The following is a 17244-nucleotide window of genomic DNA, read 5'->3' on the forward strand; positions in this document are numbered from 1 at the left end:
CCAAGTTTCAATTTCTCTACTTCTATAATACATAGTAATACCTCAAAAAATAGTTATTACTTTACATTCCCCATATGTCTACTTCATGTTTGGATCATTTTGGGAATGATATTTAATTTTTTGGGGATGTTACAAGGCTTAGAATTTAGAAGCAAATCTTGAAATTTATACGAAATTTTCAAAAACCCAATTTCTAGGGACCAGTTCAGGTCTGAAGTCACTTTGCGAGGCTTACATAATAGAAACCACCCAAAAATGACACCATTCTAGAAACTACACCCCTCAAGGTATTCAAAACTGATTATACAAACTTTGTTAACCCTTTAGGTGTTCCATAAGAATTAATGGAAAATAGAGATACAATTTCAAAATTTCACTTTTTTGGCAGATTTTCCATTTTAATAATTTTTTTCCAGTTACAAAGCAAGGGTTAACAGCCAAACCAAACTCAATATTTATTGCCCTGATTCTGTAGTTTACAGAAACACCTCATATGTGGTCGTAAACTGCTGTACGGGCACACTGTAGGGCGCAGAAGGAAAGGATTGCCATACAGTTTTTCGAAGGCAGATTTTGCTGGACTGTTTTTTTTGACACCACGTCCCATTTGAAGCCCCCCTGATGCACCCCTAGAGTAGAAACTCCATAAAAGTGACCCCATCTAAGAAACTACACCCCTCAAGGTATTCAAAACTGATTTTACAAACGTTGTTAACCCTTTAGGTGTTCCACAAGAGTAATTGGCAAATGGAGATGAAATTTCAGAATTTAAATTTTTGAGCAAATTTTCCATTTTAATCAATTTTTTCCAGTAACAAAGCAAGGGTTAACAGCCAAACAAAACTCAATATTTATGGACCTGATTGTGTAGTTTACAGAAACACCCCATATGTGGTCGTGAACTGCTGTACATTTTTTTGTCCAGGACAAATCTAGATTTCCCTCCAAAAAGAGGGAAAAGAAGGGGTGAAGAGAAGCGCACAATAGGGTAATATTGTTTACACAATCAAATAAAAGATAGTAAATAGTGGGATTAATCCACACTCACCTTGTAGTGTTGTGCTTAAATAGGCACAACTCTACTGAAAGCTTCGTAATAGTAGTGTCTTTTTTCCAGGGATGCAGCCGCAGATGGTTTGTTCTTTTCGGTGGGATGTCCACTCCCCCAGAAAAGAGTTTTCAATATAAAAGAAGAAGGAAGATTTCTGCCTCGGCGCAAAATACTGGAGAAGACAATCTTGGTGCAAGAGGAATTCTTGGTTTTAATAGAAACAACGCGTTTCGGGGATTACAGACTCCCCTTCATCAGGTTTCATAGTGATACAATAAATACAACAAAAAGGAAGACATTTATAGATAAAATGTATCAAAAAAACCGCCAAAAAGACGCACCTGGGTGACGCCCCCTAAGGGGAGGGGCCACCCCCAGGTGTCATCCGATGTGCGGCTTCAGTTTTTGTAAAAAGGTGTAGATATATAGCCGTTTTGGAGGTTAGGGCTAGAATCGCCAATCAGTTTGTGCAATAAATTTTATTACAAGTAGATTTCTTAATACTATTATTATTGTTCGAGAGAAGTTCTGTCATGTGATCGCTAACGATCACATGACCTCGGAGACCGGAAGCGGCAGCATCCTCTAGTGTTTGTGTACACCTCCTGTAGCTAGGGGAAACCAGCTCCCCGCTGACTATACAGGGTAAGTTGCGCATGCGCAGGAGTTTGTTTCGGAGCGGCCACTGGTTACTGTGACGTATGATGTCACATGATCGCTTGTTTCCAGTCACCTAATTCTATTTGCCGCTACTAGGTTTTTACTCAGCGATCCTGGCCATAGGTTGGTACTGTATATATTGGCTGTGGCTATTCATATGGACTCTGCTAGATATTGTGATAGCTCATACTAAAATACATATAGTAAAATATGTGGCTAAAAAATGGTAAAAATTGGATAAAAAACATAGATAAAGGTATTGATGATAAAGTAAACAATAAATAGTTGAATGGTATTCAGATACAATTCTAGAAGAATAAATAAAAATCAAAATGATGGCTGCTCTGTATGATATTTCCACAGTGCTATCCAATAGTGACATTAAATATATCATTCCAATGAAACCATAAATTAATAAATTAGATATTTCAACACGATACTAGATAAACACAATGAAGCTAATAGACAAGTAAAATTCGTATTTTTGTATATGTGTGTGGTATATAGGTTTTTATAAATTGATTTCAAAAGCCTCATTTAGCCCATAAGGATTCAGGCTATTAAGTTTGAAAATCCAGTACATCTCACGGCGTCTGAGATACTGGACATCTTTTTGGAGGTGGATTGGTATGAATTCAATGGGTGTTACAGTAAACCCGACACTGGTGCCATCGTGGTGTTCAGCCGCGTGTCTAGACACGCTATGTTTCATAAATTTTTTCTTTATATTTGAACGGTGCTTATTAAAACGGTTCCGTAGGGTTTGTATGGTGCGGCCTACATATTGTAAATGGCATGGGCATTCTAGTACATAGATTACATAACTGGAGTTGCAGGTTAAGTGGTGTTGTATTGGGAAGGATTCTCCAGTGATATGGCTATGGAAGGATGATCTTTGAAAGATACTATTGCAGCATAGGCATCTTTGGTGACCGCATTTGAAACTTCCTTTATGGGCTCTAGTGTCTGTGTCCTGATCATTATTAGGTTGTGTAGTTGGTCTTAGTTTGCTGGGAGCCAGAAGATTTTTCAGGGTTTTTGCTCTTCTATATGTGAACCGGGGGGTATCTGGAATAATCTGGCTTAGTATGGGGTCTCTTTTCAAGATATACCAGTATTTCCCCAGGGTTGCCTTTATGGCAGTATGTTTCTGGTTATAGGTGGTCACAAAATTATAGCAATATAGCCCAAAGTCAGTATTCTCCTTTCTTTTCTTTGTTGGAGCCAGGCATTCTAGTTGTGTTAGGCTTTTGGCTCTATCTTTGGCGCCCATAATGATCTTATTTGGGTATCCTTTTTGCTTGAACCTGGATATGAGAATGTTACTTTGCATATTGAAATCCGTATCCAGGGTACAGTTGCGCCGAATGCGTTTAAATTGGCTAAAAGGGATATTTGCCTTCCATTTCCTGTAATGTGTGCTGTCAAAATTGAGATAGCTGTTGCTATCTACCTTTTTGAAAAAGGTACGGGTTTTTATTTTATTGTTTTGGATAAAGATCTCCAGATCTAAGAATTCTATTTTCTTCCTATCTGATGTGCCTATGAATGAGATGCCCCAGTTGTTAGCATTGAGGTGGAGTATGAAATCCTCAATTGTAGATTTCTCTCCATCCCAAATGAAAATGAGATCGTCAATATATCTTTTAAAAAAGACGATATTTCCCCAGAATTTACTATTATATATGAAAGTTTCTTCAAACATTCCCATAAAAAGGTTTGCTAGGCTTGGTGCGAAACGCGTCCCCATCGCGGTCCCCCTTGTCTGTTTGTAGATCTGGTCCTGGAAGGTGAATGTGTTGTGAGTAAGAATGAATTCTATACCCTTTGTAATAAAGGTTTTTTGTTCCGTAGGCATTTCGGGATCGTTATTTAAAAAAACGGAAACACATTCTAATCCCAGTTTATGCGATATGTTAGTGTATAAGGCTGAAACGTCTAGGGATAGCCAATGGTAACTCTCTCTCCATTCTAAATCTTTGGTGGATGTTATAAGGGATGTAGAGTCTTTTAAATATGATTTTAGGGTTAAAACATATTTCTGGATATGAATGTCGATATAGTGGGAGAGATTGCGGGTAAGTGACGTCACTCCAGATATAATGGGTCTGCCTGGGGGATTTTTTGCATCTTTGTGAATTTTCGGAAGATGGTAAAAGGTCGCAAGCGTAGATTCTTTTACTAGGATGTACTCTTTCTCTTTCTTATCAAGCACTTTAGCTCCTGATTTGATTAGTCCCTCAAATTCCTCTCTATCTTTGGCGGACGGATCATTGGCGAGTGGTTCGTAATAGTTGGTGTTTGAGAGTATGTTATGGGCTTCTTTTAAATACTCCTCTCTATTTTGAATTACAATTCCACCTCCTTTGTCGGCGTTCCTTATTATTATTTCTGTGTTGGACTGTAAATTTTTCAGGGCTATTCTCTCACATGATTTGAGGTTGTGCTTTTTCTGGGGGTCTACTGACGTTCCCTGGTTGATTTGTCTAAAATCATTGGACACTAGGGAATAGAAAGTGTCCAAGAAGTTACCCTTATGGTGTATGGGATAGAAGCTGGATGGTGGTTTGAGGCCTGATGGTATGGCTTTCACTTCATCTCCCTCAGGTTTTGGAATGATGTCAGTTATTGAACTGGGGTTTTTTGTTCTGTTCTCTAACATTTTGAAATGTCGTTTCAGGGTGAGTTTTTTTATGAACCGGTTTAGATCTAGGAAGAGATCGAATTCATTGATTTTATTTGTTGGGCAAAAAGACAGGCCTTTGGATAATACTGAAATTTCTGCATTTTTTAGAGTATATGATGACAAATTGAAGATACCCGTTGGGTTTTCAGTGTTATTTGGATTTTGTTTTCCAATCAAGTTTTCCTTTTTATTTTTGTTTTTGTTTTTCCCTGCTCGGCATCCTCTTCTGAATTTTTTCTTTTGGTCGGTTTTCGGCCTAGTGGGTGAAAAAAATGTGTGATATTGATTGTTTTGGGGCTTTTCATGATGGGGTATGCTGCCGTGGGGTGTATGAGAGGTGGTAGAGCCATGGTGGTATTGGGGCTTTCCATGGTGGGGTGAGCTGCCGTGGGGTGTATGTGAGGTGGTAGAGCCATAAAAGAGGGGCCTGCTAAAGATAGATCTTCTATAGATACGCGGTCAGGATGATTGATGTTGGTATGTGTATTGGATACTAGAGGATCAGGTGTAGTGAAATGTACAGGGGGAGTGTATGTGTGTACGGTAAGGAGTGAATCGGCTTCTACATCTGAAGAATTGGAGGGGGTAGAACACCTAGATAGGGCTGTGGGGATGGATAGTGGGTGGGTGGGAAAGAAGGTGGGCGGGAGGTTGAGTGGTCCACACTCTGCCATGATCTTTTCAGGGAACACTATTGATGGAGATGTGGTGGGGATCGTGTTATTAGAGATGGAAAAATTACTTAGCTTGCTAGGGGTGAGTAATGGAGTGTGAAATTCCAATTTAGAGGAGTTTGGTTGTGAGATTGGGGTACCCCTATTGGGTGGGATGGTGTTAGTATACCGTTTGTCCGGATAGAGTGTATTATTATGAATTTTGGATTCACTTGTTCTGGTGGGTATGAGAGCTGGGTGAGTGGGTGGTTCCCTAGAGTCGGATTTGGGATGTGACTGGGCATGGGGATTTTTTGTATAATTGTTACTATTTGAATACATTTTACGCGCTTTATCCAAAACAATAAAATAAAAACCCGTACCTTTTTCAAAAAGGTAGATAGCAACAGCTATCTCAATTTTGACAGCACACATTACAGGAAATGGAAGGCAAATATCCCTTTTAGCCAATTTAAACGCATTCGGCGCAACTGTACCCTGGATACGGATTTCAATATGCAAAGTAACATTCTCATATCCAGGTTCAAGCAAAAAGGATACCCAAATAAGATCATTATGGGCGCCAAAGATAGAGCCAAAAGCCTAACACAACTAGAATGCCTGGCTCCAACAAAGAAAAGAAAGGAGAATACTGACTTTGGGCTATATTGCTATAATTTTGTGACCACCTATAACCAGAAACATACTGCCATAAAGGCAACCCTGGGGAAATACTGGTATATCTTGAAAAGAGACCCCATACTAAGCCAGATTATTCCAGATACCCCCCGGTTCTCATATAGAAGAGCAAAAACCCTGAAAAATCTTCTGGCTCCCAGCAAACTAAGACCAACTACACAACCTAATAATGATCAGGACACAGACACTAGAGCCCATAAAGGAAGTTTCAAATGCGGTCACCAAAGATGCCTATGCTGCAATAGTATCTTTCAAAGATCATCCTTCCATAGCCATATCACTGGAGAATCCTTCCCAATACAACACCACTTAACCTGCAACTCCAGTTATGTAATCTATGTACTAGAATGCCCATGCCATTTACAATATGTAGGCCGCACCATACAAACCCTACGGAACCGTTTTAATAAGCACCGTTCAAATATAAAGAAAAAATTTATGAAACATAGCGTGTCTAGACACGCGGCTGAACACCACGATGGCACCAGTGTCGGGTTTACTGTAACACCCATTGAATTCATACCAATCCACCTCCAAAAAGATGTCCAGTATCTCAGACGCCGTGAGATGTACTGGATTTTCAAACTTAATAGCCTGAATCCTTATGGGCTAAATGAGGCTTTTGAAATCAATTTATAAAAACCTATATACCACACACATATACAAAAATACGAATTTTACTTGTCTATTAGCTTCATTGTGTTTATCTAGTATCGTGTTGAAATATCTAATTTATTAATTTATGGTTTCATTGGAATGATATATTTAATGTCACTATTGGATAGCACTGTGGAAATATCATACAGAGCAGCCATCATTTTGATTTTTATTTATTCTTCTAGAATTGTATCTGAATACCATTCAACTATTTATTGTTTACTTTATCATCAATACCTTTATCTATGTTTTTTATCCAATTTTTACCATTTTTTAGCCACATATTTTACTATATGTATTTTAGTATGAGCTATCACAATATCTAGCAGAGTCCATATGAATAGCCACAGCCAATATATACAGTACCAACCTATGGCCAGGATCGCTGAGTAAAAACCTAGTAGCGGCAAATAGAATTAGGTGACTGGAAACAAGCGATCATGTGACATCATACGTCACAGTAACCAGTGGCCGCTCCGAAACAAACTCCTGCGCATGCGCAACTTACCCTGTATAGTCAGCGGGGAGCTGGTTTCCCCTAGCTACAGGAGGTGTACACAAACACTAGAGGATGCTGCCGCTTCCGGTCTCCGAGGTCATGTGATCGTTAGCGATCACATGACAGAACTTCTCTCGAACAATAATAATAGTATTAAGAAATCTACTTGTAATAAAATTTATTGCACAAACTGATTGGCGATTCTAGCCCTAACCTCCAAAACGGCTATATATCTACACCTTTTTACAAAAACTGAAGCCGCACATCGGATGACACCTGGGGGTGGCCCCTCCCCTTAGGGGGCGTCACCCAGGTGCGTCTTTTTGGCGGTTTTTTTGATACATTTTATCTATAAATGTCTTCCTTTTTGTTGTATTTATTGTATCACTATGAAACCTGATGAAGGGGAGTCTGTAATCCCCGAAACGCGTTGTTTCTATTAAAACCAAGAATTCCTCTTGCACCAAGATTGTCTTCTCCAGTATTTTGCGCCGAGGCAGAAATCTTCCTTCTTCTTTTATAGTGAACTGCTGTACAGGCACACGGCAGGGCGCAGAAGGAAAGGAATGCCATACGGTTTTTGGAAGGCAGATTTTGCTGGACTGTTTTTTTGACACCATGTCCCATTTGAAGCCCCCCGATCATGTTTTAGTGTTTCCATAGTTTTTTTAAGTTTTTGGGCGATTACCTTGGGTAGGGTATGATTTTTGCGGGATGAGATGACAGTTTTATTGGCACTATTTTGGGGTGCGTGTGACTTTTTGATCGCTTGCTATTACACTTTTTGTGATGTATTGTGACAAAAAATTTCTTTTTTTACACCGTTTTTATTTTAATTTTTTTTTACGGTATTCACCTGAGGGGTTAGGTCATGTGATATTTTTATAGAGCCGGTCGATACGGACGCGACGATACCTAATATGTATACTTTTTTTAAATTTATTTTACACAATAACGGCTTTTTTAAAACCAAAAAAATTATGTTTTAGTGTCTCCATATTCTGAGCCATAGTTTTTTTAAATTTTTGGGCGATTATCTTAGGTAGGGGCTCATTTTTTGTGGGATGAGGTGACGGTTAGATTGGTACTATTTTGGTGGGCAAACTTTTTGTGATGTAAGGTGCCCAAAAAAATGGTTTATTTAGCACAGTTTTTATTTTTTATTTTTACGGTGTTCATCTGAGGGGTTAGGTCACGTGATGTGTTTATAGAGCCGATCGATGCGGCGATACCTAATATGTATACTTTTTTTCCCCCCTATTTTTTACTAATTTTTTTAACTTTATTTGGAGAAAATGAAGTTTTTTTTTATTTTTACTTGAAACTTTTAATTTTTTGGGGAAAACTTTATGAAAAAATAAACAAAAACTTTTTTCACTTTATTTTTTGTCCCACTTTGGGACTTGAACTTTTGGGGGTCTAATCCCTTTACAATGCATTCCAATACTTCTGTATTGGAATGCATTGCCTGTATGAGTAATACATTGAGTATTACTGGTACAGCTTCTTAGGCATCGCGCTGCCTTCCATGCCATCGGGTCCCCCCTACAGCCGCATGGGGACCCGATGGCACCACCGCAACCGCAGGTAAAAGCCGCAAACCGCAGGTCTGAATTGAACTGCGGTTTGTGGCGATCGCCGACACGGGGGCGGGGGGGGGTGTCACGGGACCCCCCCGCGTATTTAGCCAAGGTGCCTGCTCAATGATTTGAGCAGGCACCGGGTTCCGATCACCGCCGGGCGGCAGTGATCGTAAATACACATGACGTACCGGTACGTCATGTGTCCTTAAGTACCAGGACAACATGCCGTACCGGTACGTCATGTGTCCTGAAGAGGTTAATGGCATGTAAAGAAGCTAAGTAATATTACTTCTCATATAGTGATCTGATGTACTTTGAAACAAACTTTTTATATCACAGTGATTTTAATTAATATTCATACAGGCAGGACATGTTTTGTACCTTGTCATAGGCCCATTTATCATGTAAGTGCTCGGCGTTCTTATTGACAATATATTCCAGCTTCTCAGGTAATGTCAGACTGTAAAACAAAAAATAATCTCTCATGTTGGTCGGAAATGAAAAAGCTGCTTCAGCATGATTGCTATCTTTTTCTGAGCTAAAGATTAGCATAACATCATTTTATTTCATCATGTAATTCTACAAGAAATCCAGGGACACAGCAAACTCAGAAAATGTTCAGATGTAGCAATCTTTCACTTTACACTTAACACATCAAATACACAGTTGCAGGAGTCTTAAAAATGTACACAACAAAAAAAACATTGAAACTCAGGTTAAATTTTGCTTTATTTAAAGGAAGGTCTGTCAGCTCCGCAATCACCAACATAATCATAATGCCTTTGAGTACCCCTTCTTGGTATAATAAGCATACCTTTATCTTTATCTACAATTTTAAGAAAATCATTATTCCTGTATGCAAATTAGGAAGTAAAGGGGTTCAATAACTGGCTTTAGCAGTGATGTGTCGCTTGTGGCCATGTCACTGCTGAGGCCAGTTATTGGCTGTAGCAGAGCATATGACCATGCCCTGCAGATTATATATCAACTACATATATTTTGGTGCAAATTTTGGTGCAAAATGGGCCATTTACCCTTTCCTATAAAGCCACTTCCCTTTTCTGTTAAACCATGCACCCTTGTCGGGCTTTCTCTAAACCTATATGGGTCAAAGTGCACTAAGTTGACAGACATGGAAGTTCACAGACCCCTAAAATCTTTACATGGACACCTTCTGGTCTCATGCACCTTATGTTAAAGGGAACCGTTCATGTGGATATTTGATTATAATCTAACTAATTATATACAATCATTAACTACTAAAAAGTACCTTAGATGTATTCACTTACTGGTGTGACAGATGGTTATCTCATAATATACACACAAAGATGTCACATGCCGTATGCTAATGAGCTGATTTGAGTCCAGCGTGATGTCAGTGAGTCCAGCGTATTTTTAATTCAGAGCTATAGCCACTCCCCTGCCCACCTCACACACCTGACACTCCCCTCAATCAGCAGCAGGTAGGCGGGGAGAGTCAGGAGCTCATGAATATTCATGACTCATCATTATCAGCTGGAGCTTTTCAATACAAGATGTTGGCAGATTGACTGAGTCAATTAAAGAAAGTAACCCAGCATTTTGCTAAGAGAATCAGTCACTTATTTATGTTGCCCTTAGTTAGGACACCATAAAACTGGTGACAGGTTCCCTTTAAGAACCCTGATGCAGACCATCACTGAAATCTGTTGTAAAATAGCCTTTGGTGGCCTAAGACTGCTGAAGGGAAAAACTGAAATATTTGAAACTCCCCACACTCTATATTTTGTATGTTTTTAAAGCTTCCAACATCCACATGCTCACCACGGACACAGTCACTAGGCATAAAGGGTGATAGCAAGCATGGACTGTTGAACTGACATTGGTAACAGATTATGTATAGTTCTGCTTACAAATAAATCTGTGGCTGATGCAACTAAGGGTCCATTCACACGTCCGCAAAATGGGTCCGCATCCGTATCACACTTTTGCGGAACGGGTGCGGACCCATTCATTTTCAATGGGGCTGCAAAAGATACAGACAGCACACAGAGTGCTGTCAGCATTCGCGCTTCCGTTCCGCAGCCCCGCAAAAAAATAGAACATGTCCTATCCTTGTCCGCAGGTAAAAAGGAAATCCTGCTCCTGCGCTTCAAACCCAATTCAGACAGTCTTGGATGTAGAAAGCTTTCTTTATTCCATAAAAAATGTGCACAAGTAAAAACAACGCATTTCGGGGAGTTCAGATCCCCTTCATCAGGTTGACCATCAACCTGAACGGCATCTGAACTCCCCGAAACACGTTGTTTTTACTTGTGCACATTTTTTATGGAATAAAGAAACCTTTCTACATCCAAGACTGTCTGAATTGGGTTTGAAGCGCCGGAGCAGGATTTCCTTTTTACCTAAAGCACCTTTCCGGAGGGACTGGACATCCCTTTTGAAGGAACCCCGATTTGCAGCAGCACACCCAAGGACCGACTCTTGTGTGATAAGCCTTCAATAGGGTTGTGCCTATATTAGCACAACCCCACAAGGTGAGCCTTTAGTGTACACCTTTGTTACCATCTAATTAAACGTATTGTGCGCTTTCTTGAGCCTTAGGCACGTCCACTTCTCTAAAGAACCAATCCTTGTCCGCAAACAAGGACAAGAAAAGGCATTTCTATCATAGTGCCGGCCATGTGCGGTCCGCAAAATGCAGAACGCACATGATCGGTGTCCATGTTTTGCGGATCCGCAATTTGCGGACATGTGAATGGACCCTAATCCTAAAATTTACTGTAGACCCAAATTTACTAATATGAGTGCACCTAGACCTTGTCGCAGATTGCACCACAATTTGGTGCATCTAATTAAAAACAAAAATACTATGTGATTTGCTTGCCAAGGGACATGGCATAACAAAAAAAATGCATGATTTAGCAGGAAAGGAGTGTAGCAGTTTTAAATTTTGTTGCACCAAATTGCATAAAAATGTGACATTTTGTACCAAAATTGTGCAACAATTCTTGCTTAAAACTCGGCATAAAGTTTGAAAAAAGTGGTGAATTTCTAGACTCCCTGTCTGAATTTCTACCATAATAGTCATCATTGAGCAGAGATAAGAGCTGCAATCATTCCCTCTGTATGGGGACGAGTTACTGCTATTCGATCCGATCGCTTCTCCCCATACAGATCGGCTGTTTGCCGGCAGCACATCCCCATTTACACAGGTAGAATCAATGCTGATGAGTAGTGTTGAGAGAAGTTATGAAAACTTAGATTTTGCTGCTTCGCCGAATTTCACAAAGAAGTTCGCTCCATGACGAATTGCTTCGTCACGGAGCACATTTCTTTGTAAGTAGCAGGCGCAATGATGGGGAACGGGGATTGCGCCTACCCAGTCATTGAACCCCTCAAGATGTTTGTCATTGCTGATCGTGGCCTCTGATGTAAAAATGGAGACCTTTAAGGGGTTAAAAAACAACAACTCACCTCATCCATTTGAGCATGAAGAGGCCACCACAGTCGTCCTGATTGAAGATCCAGAGCGAAATCTCATACAGGGTTTGGTGACAACATACGTCACCATGCATGAGATATTGTGCGTGCTCTTCAATCAAGATGACTGCTGCACCCTCTTTGAGCTCAAATGGATGAGGTGTGTAATTATTATTTTTTTTTGCCATTTCAGGGAAAATAGATTTTGTAAAAATGCTCATCTCCAATAATTCGCCCAATGCTCAGCCCATGTTAAAGGGCGTTTAACCTGCTCAATAGCCTATGCCTTTTCATTTACGTTGTGAAATGGTTGTTTGCTGCCAGAGAGGTGGTTGTGGATCCACATGCTTACCACATGGCATGTCCTCCAACAAGTAAGTTATTTTGAACTAAAAAAAAATAAAAAACTTACTGAACTGTATTGATGGGCTTTGGGTCAAAATTTCCTTCGGTGTCTACTGACATCTGCTTCTCAGGTGTTGCTTTAATTCTTGTGTCAACATAATCAGGAGGCAAAGCACCAGCGATTGCACTGAGACATGGCAAGGACATTCTGAAGAGCTCAGCCTCATACTTCTGCAGGAGAGATAGGAACTGATTGGAAAGTCCCACAGAAAAACATGCAAAATGGTTAGTGACAGCAACACAGCCAGGTCACAGCAGCAACTGGAGAAGACGTTTAGTAAAGGAACAAGACTACAAAGATTGCATTTCAAGTCCCAAGCAGCAAACTGCAAACTCATGCACCAATGAACATTACACTATTTCAGTTTTATCAACGTTTAATGCACAAGAATGCAGTTGTTAATCTGTATGACAGAGGACAAACTTTATTTTCATGCATTTAACTACCTCCCATCCTAACATTTATTATATTAAAAAAAATTCATAGTAGCAATATGCAAGATACTATAAATGTATATCATGAAAAATCTCTAGCATATAAAAAAAAAAAAACTAACCTTTTACAAATAATAAGGGGAACATTTTGCTCTTTTACTTTTAAAGGTGTCGTCTCACTTCAGTAAATGGCATTGATCAAGTAGGGAAAGTTAATACAAGGCACTTACTAATGTTGTGTGATCGTCCATATTAACTCCTTTGCTGGCTTGATCCATTTTTCCATTACATTATACACTGCTTGTTTCCATGGTTACGACCACCATGCAATCCATCAGCGGTGGCCGTGCTTGAATGTTATAGTAAAAAGCGACGGCCTCTCTTGTGGCCCAGATTGTGGTAGCGCACAAAGGCCGATGCTTTTTCCTAGAGTGCGCAAGCATGACCACCGCTGCTGGATTACAAGGTGGTCGTAACACCGGGAAACGAGCAGCGTATAATGTGATGGAAAAATGAATCCAGCCAGTAAAGGAGGCAATATGGACAATCACAATACATTAGTAAGTGCCTTATATTAACTTTCTCTACATGATAAATGCCATTTGCTGACGTGCAACAACCCCTTTAATGCATTTATTTATGTAATAAAAACTGGTTATCGCTCATCAGTGGTCTTCAACCTGTTTTACAACAGGTTAGATGCCATTACTATATTTAATGGAAACTGGGCTAATTAAAGTATCCCCTAGGTATTCAATCATTGCTACTTTATTAGTTATAGCAACGCATGCACTTTAAAGTCAATCTCCACCTTTAGAGGCACTTTAATATACACTCATTGACAAAAAAAATAAACAAAGGAGTTATTGGAATTGAATGAAACTTTTACGTGTGTGAATGTAATGATGATATACTGTATGTGATCACAATATTAGATCAAAAGACTAGGTTTATTGGGGAAACAGTACAATTAAAAGTACCCTGTTGAGCCACCTCAAGCCTGAGATATGGTTGGCATGGAGGCATACAAGTTCCCTATAGTATCCTGCGGCACATTTCCCTACAGGTCTTGTAGCTGGGCCTGTAGATCCTGCACGCTCATAGGTTTGCAGAAGCTGATGTCCCAGCTGGTCCCATAAATGCTTAATTGAAAATAAATCTGGGGACTGGGGAGGCCAAGAAAGTGTTGTAATCTGGCGGATACTTTCCTAGGAAACCCTTGCTGTGTGTGGGTGAGGATTAACCTGCTGAAAAATGGCAGCCCTGCCATGAGAGGATGTCCTCCACATATACAGCCAGGTCCATCGACACAATTCTAAATTTTTTGGGCTCTATACACCACCACAATGGATTTGAAATGAAACAAACAAGATGTGCTTTACCTGCAGACTGACAGCTTTAATTTGAGGGAATTTACATCCAAATCAGGTGAACGGTGTAGGAATTACAGCAGTTTGCATATGTGCCTCCCACTTGTTAAGGGACCAAACGTAATGGGACAGAATAATCATAAATCAAACTTTCACTTTTTAATACTTGGTTGCAAATCCTTTGCAGTCAATTACAGCCTGAAGTCTGGAACGCATAGACATCACCAGACGCTGGGTTTCATCCCTGGTGATGCTCTGCCAGGCCTCTACTGCAACTGTCTTCAGTTCTGTCTTCAGCAAGTGAAATGCATGCTCAATCGGATTTAGGTCAGGTGATTTACTTGGCCATTGCATAACATTTCACTTCTTTCCCTTAAAAATCTCTTTGGTTGCTTTTGCAGTATGCTTTGGGTCATTGTCCATCTGCACTGTGAAGCGCCGTCTAATGAGTTCTGAAGCATTTGGCTGAATATGAGCAGATAATATTGCCCAAAACACTTCAGAATTCATCCTGCTGCATTTGTCAGCAGTCACATCATCAATAAATACAAGAGAACCAGTTCCATTGGCAGCCATACATGCCCACGCCATGACACTACTACCACCATGCTTCACTGATGAGGTAGTATGCTTAGGATCATGAGCAGTTCCTTTCCTTCTCCATACTCTTCTCTTCCCATCAGTCTGGTACAAGTTGATCTTGGTCTCATCTGTCCATAGGATGTTGTTCCAGAACTGTGAAGGCTTTTTTAGATGACGTTTGGCAAACTCTAATCTGGCCTTCCTGTTTTTGAGGCTCACCAATGGTTTACATCTTGTGGTGAACCCTCTGTATTCACTCTGGTGAAGTCTTCTCTTGATTGTTGACTTTGACACACATACACCTACCTCCTGGAGAGTGTTCTTGATCTGGCCAACTGTTGTGAAGGGTGTTTTCTTTACCAGGGAAAGAATTCTTCGGTCATCCACCACAGTTTTCCGTGGTCTTCTGGGTCTTTTGGTGTTGCTGAGCTCACCGGTGCGTTCCTTCTTTTTAAGAATATTCCAAACAGTTGTTTTGCCCACGCCTAATGTTTTTGCTATCTCTCTGATGGGTTTGTTTTGTTTTTTCAGCCTAATGATGGCTTGCTTCACTGATAGTGACAGCTCTTTGGATCTCATCTTGAGAGTTTACAGCAACAGATTCCAAATGCAAATAGCACACTTGAAATGAACTCTGGACATTTTATCTGCTCATTGTAATTGGGATAATGAGGGAATAACACACACCTGGCCATGGAACAGCTGAGAAGCCAATTGTCCCATTACTTTTGGTCCAATAACAAGTGGGAGGCACATATGCAAACTGTTGTAATTCCTACACCGGTCACCTGATTTGGATGTAAATACCCTCAAATTAATGCTGACATTCTGCAGTTAAAGCACATCTTGTTTGTTTCATTTCAAATCCATTGTGGTGGTATATAGAGCCAATACCTTTAATATTTATGGACCTGACTGTAGCTGCGTTGTTAGTGTCCCTCGTATCACTACTAGGGGTAACCAACTGCTGTATGTGATGGCTCCCCAGATAATCACACCAGCAGCTGGGGCAGTGTGTCGCTCCACAGCAAAGGCAGGATTGAAGCACTCACCACGAGGCCTCCATACTTGAATCTGACCGTCGTCAGATACCAGACAGAACCTGAATTCATCTATAAAGACAATACAGGTCCAGTCCATAGTACTTCATGTTTCTCATTCACAACACCACTGCAAACAAGGGTGACAGTGGCAGGCTGTCAATGGCAGGAAATGAATTGGGTGCCATGACACCAAGATTCCTTCTGCTATGCTCCTGGAAATGGTCTGAGCAGAGACAGGGATGTGTAATGAAGGTGCCTCCTGTGTCTGGATGCTGGACAACAAAAATGTGGATGCTGCTCATGCTTTTTGGTGGATCAAACAATTCTGTCTACTGGTGGTCTTGTCTGGGCTTGCAGTATTCCAGTTGTGCATGACTTCATGTAATCAATGCTCCCAACACCTGTGATGTTTCTATGCTTTAATTGTGAGTATGAAAGAATGCTGTCCATATAATACAACCTCCTCAGGGGCGTAGCTATAGGGGTTGCAGAAGTAGCAGTCTCTACCAGGCCCAGGAGCCTGAGGGGGCCCAAAGACCCTTGTGCCACATAAGAAGACACTGGTATTATAGAAAGTACATACAGGTCAAGTTACACCTCTGGATGGAGTGAAGGGGTAAGGTCATTTGGCATGGGGGGAGGGGCGTTTCAATTTTTGCCTCAAGCTGCCGGAAGGCTATGTGCTTCCCTGTCCCTGGCCACAAAGCACTGAGGGAAGGGGAGGCCCAAGCTGAACTATTGCACCAGGGCCCATGAGACTTTAGCTATATCCTTGAACTTCTTCAATGTGGTCACAATGAACTGAAAGCTCCAGCAGTATCAATGCAAAGCTGGCTTGAGACCGATCTTCATTTTGTTGCACAGACACAAGGCAAACCAAGAAACCATGCCACCATTACAGTCCAATTACACACATTCCCATGTGATCCTCTGAGGGCAGCTTCCATCTTATATTTTGGAGCTGTAAAAATTCCGGGATTACAGCAGAAATATATCCTAATCTTGCCTAAAGGCAGTCCCTGACTCCCTGTATATAACCAAACCTTGTCCAAGGATTCCTAGAGATTATGGCAGGCTCAACAGACCAAACTGTTATTTTTTTTTTTCTTAAAGAAATAACTGAGCAGAGAGAATAATGATTTCATTATCTCCTGTCAGCGATCCAAGCCAGAGGATTCCTGGGAGGCCGGCACAGCTCAAGAAAATACGTCTCTGAGCAGGATCACAGCAATAAAACTATCGCATTATGAAAGGGAATTAAATATTAACCATTTAATTTACATAGAGAAAGCCAACCCTGTCGCAGGCACGCCGGGCAAAGGATGCATCCAGCATCAGAATATCTGTCACTCCACCATACCGTCCTCAACGCCTGTCACATCTCATCACGAATATCCCATACATCGGGTGACTTATCTTTTATAGGACTTTCTGAATATTACATACATCGGGCTCGTTT

At 40.6% G+C, this 17244-nt stretch overlaps 1 protein-coding gene across 1 annotated transcript in view; it reads right to left on the reverse strand.

Annotated features, from left to right (window-relative positions):
- RYR3 (ryanodine receptor 3) overlaps nucleotides 1–17244 on the reverse strand; it is a 734312-nt gene that overhangs the window by 350615 nt on the left and 366453 nt on the right. Inside the window, exons 51-52 of the mRNA XM_040412592.1 lie at nucleotides 12363–12526; nucleotides 8870–8948 (exon numbers count right to left, since the gene is read on the reverse strand). Of these exons, the coding sequence (XP_040268526.1) occupies nucleotides 8870–8948; nucleotides 12363–12526 (243 nt within the window). The remainder of the gene's footprint in view (nucleotides 1–8869; nucleotides 8949–12362; nucleotides 12527–17244) is intronic.

This window comes from Bufo bufo, chromosome 11 (assembly GCF_905171765.1).
Source record: "Bufo bufo chromosome 11, aBufBuf1.1, whole genome shotgun sequence".
Lineage (NCBI taxonomy): Eukaryota > Metazoa > Chordata > Amphibia > Anura > Bufonidae > Bufo > Bufo bufo.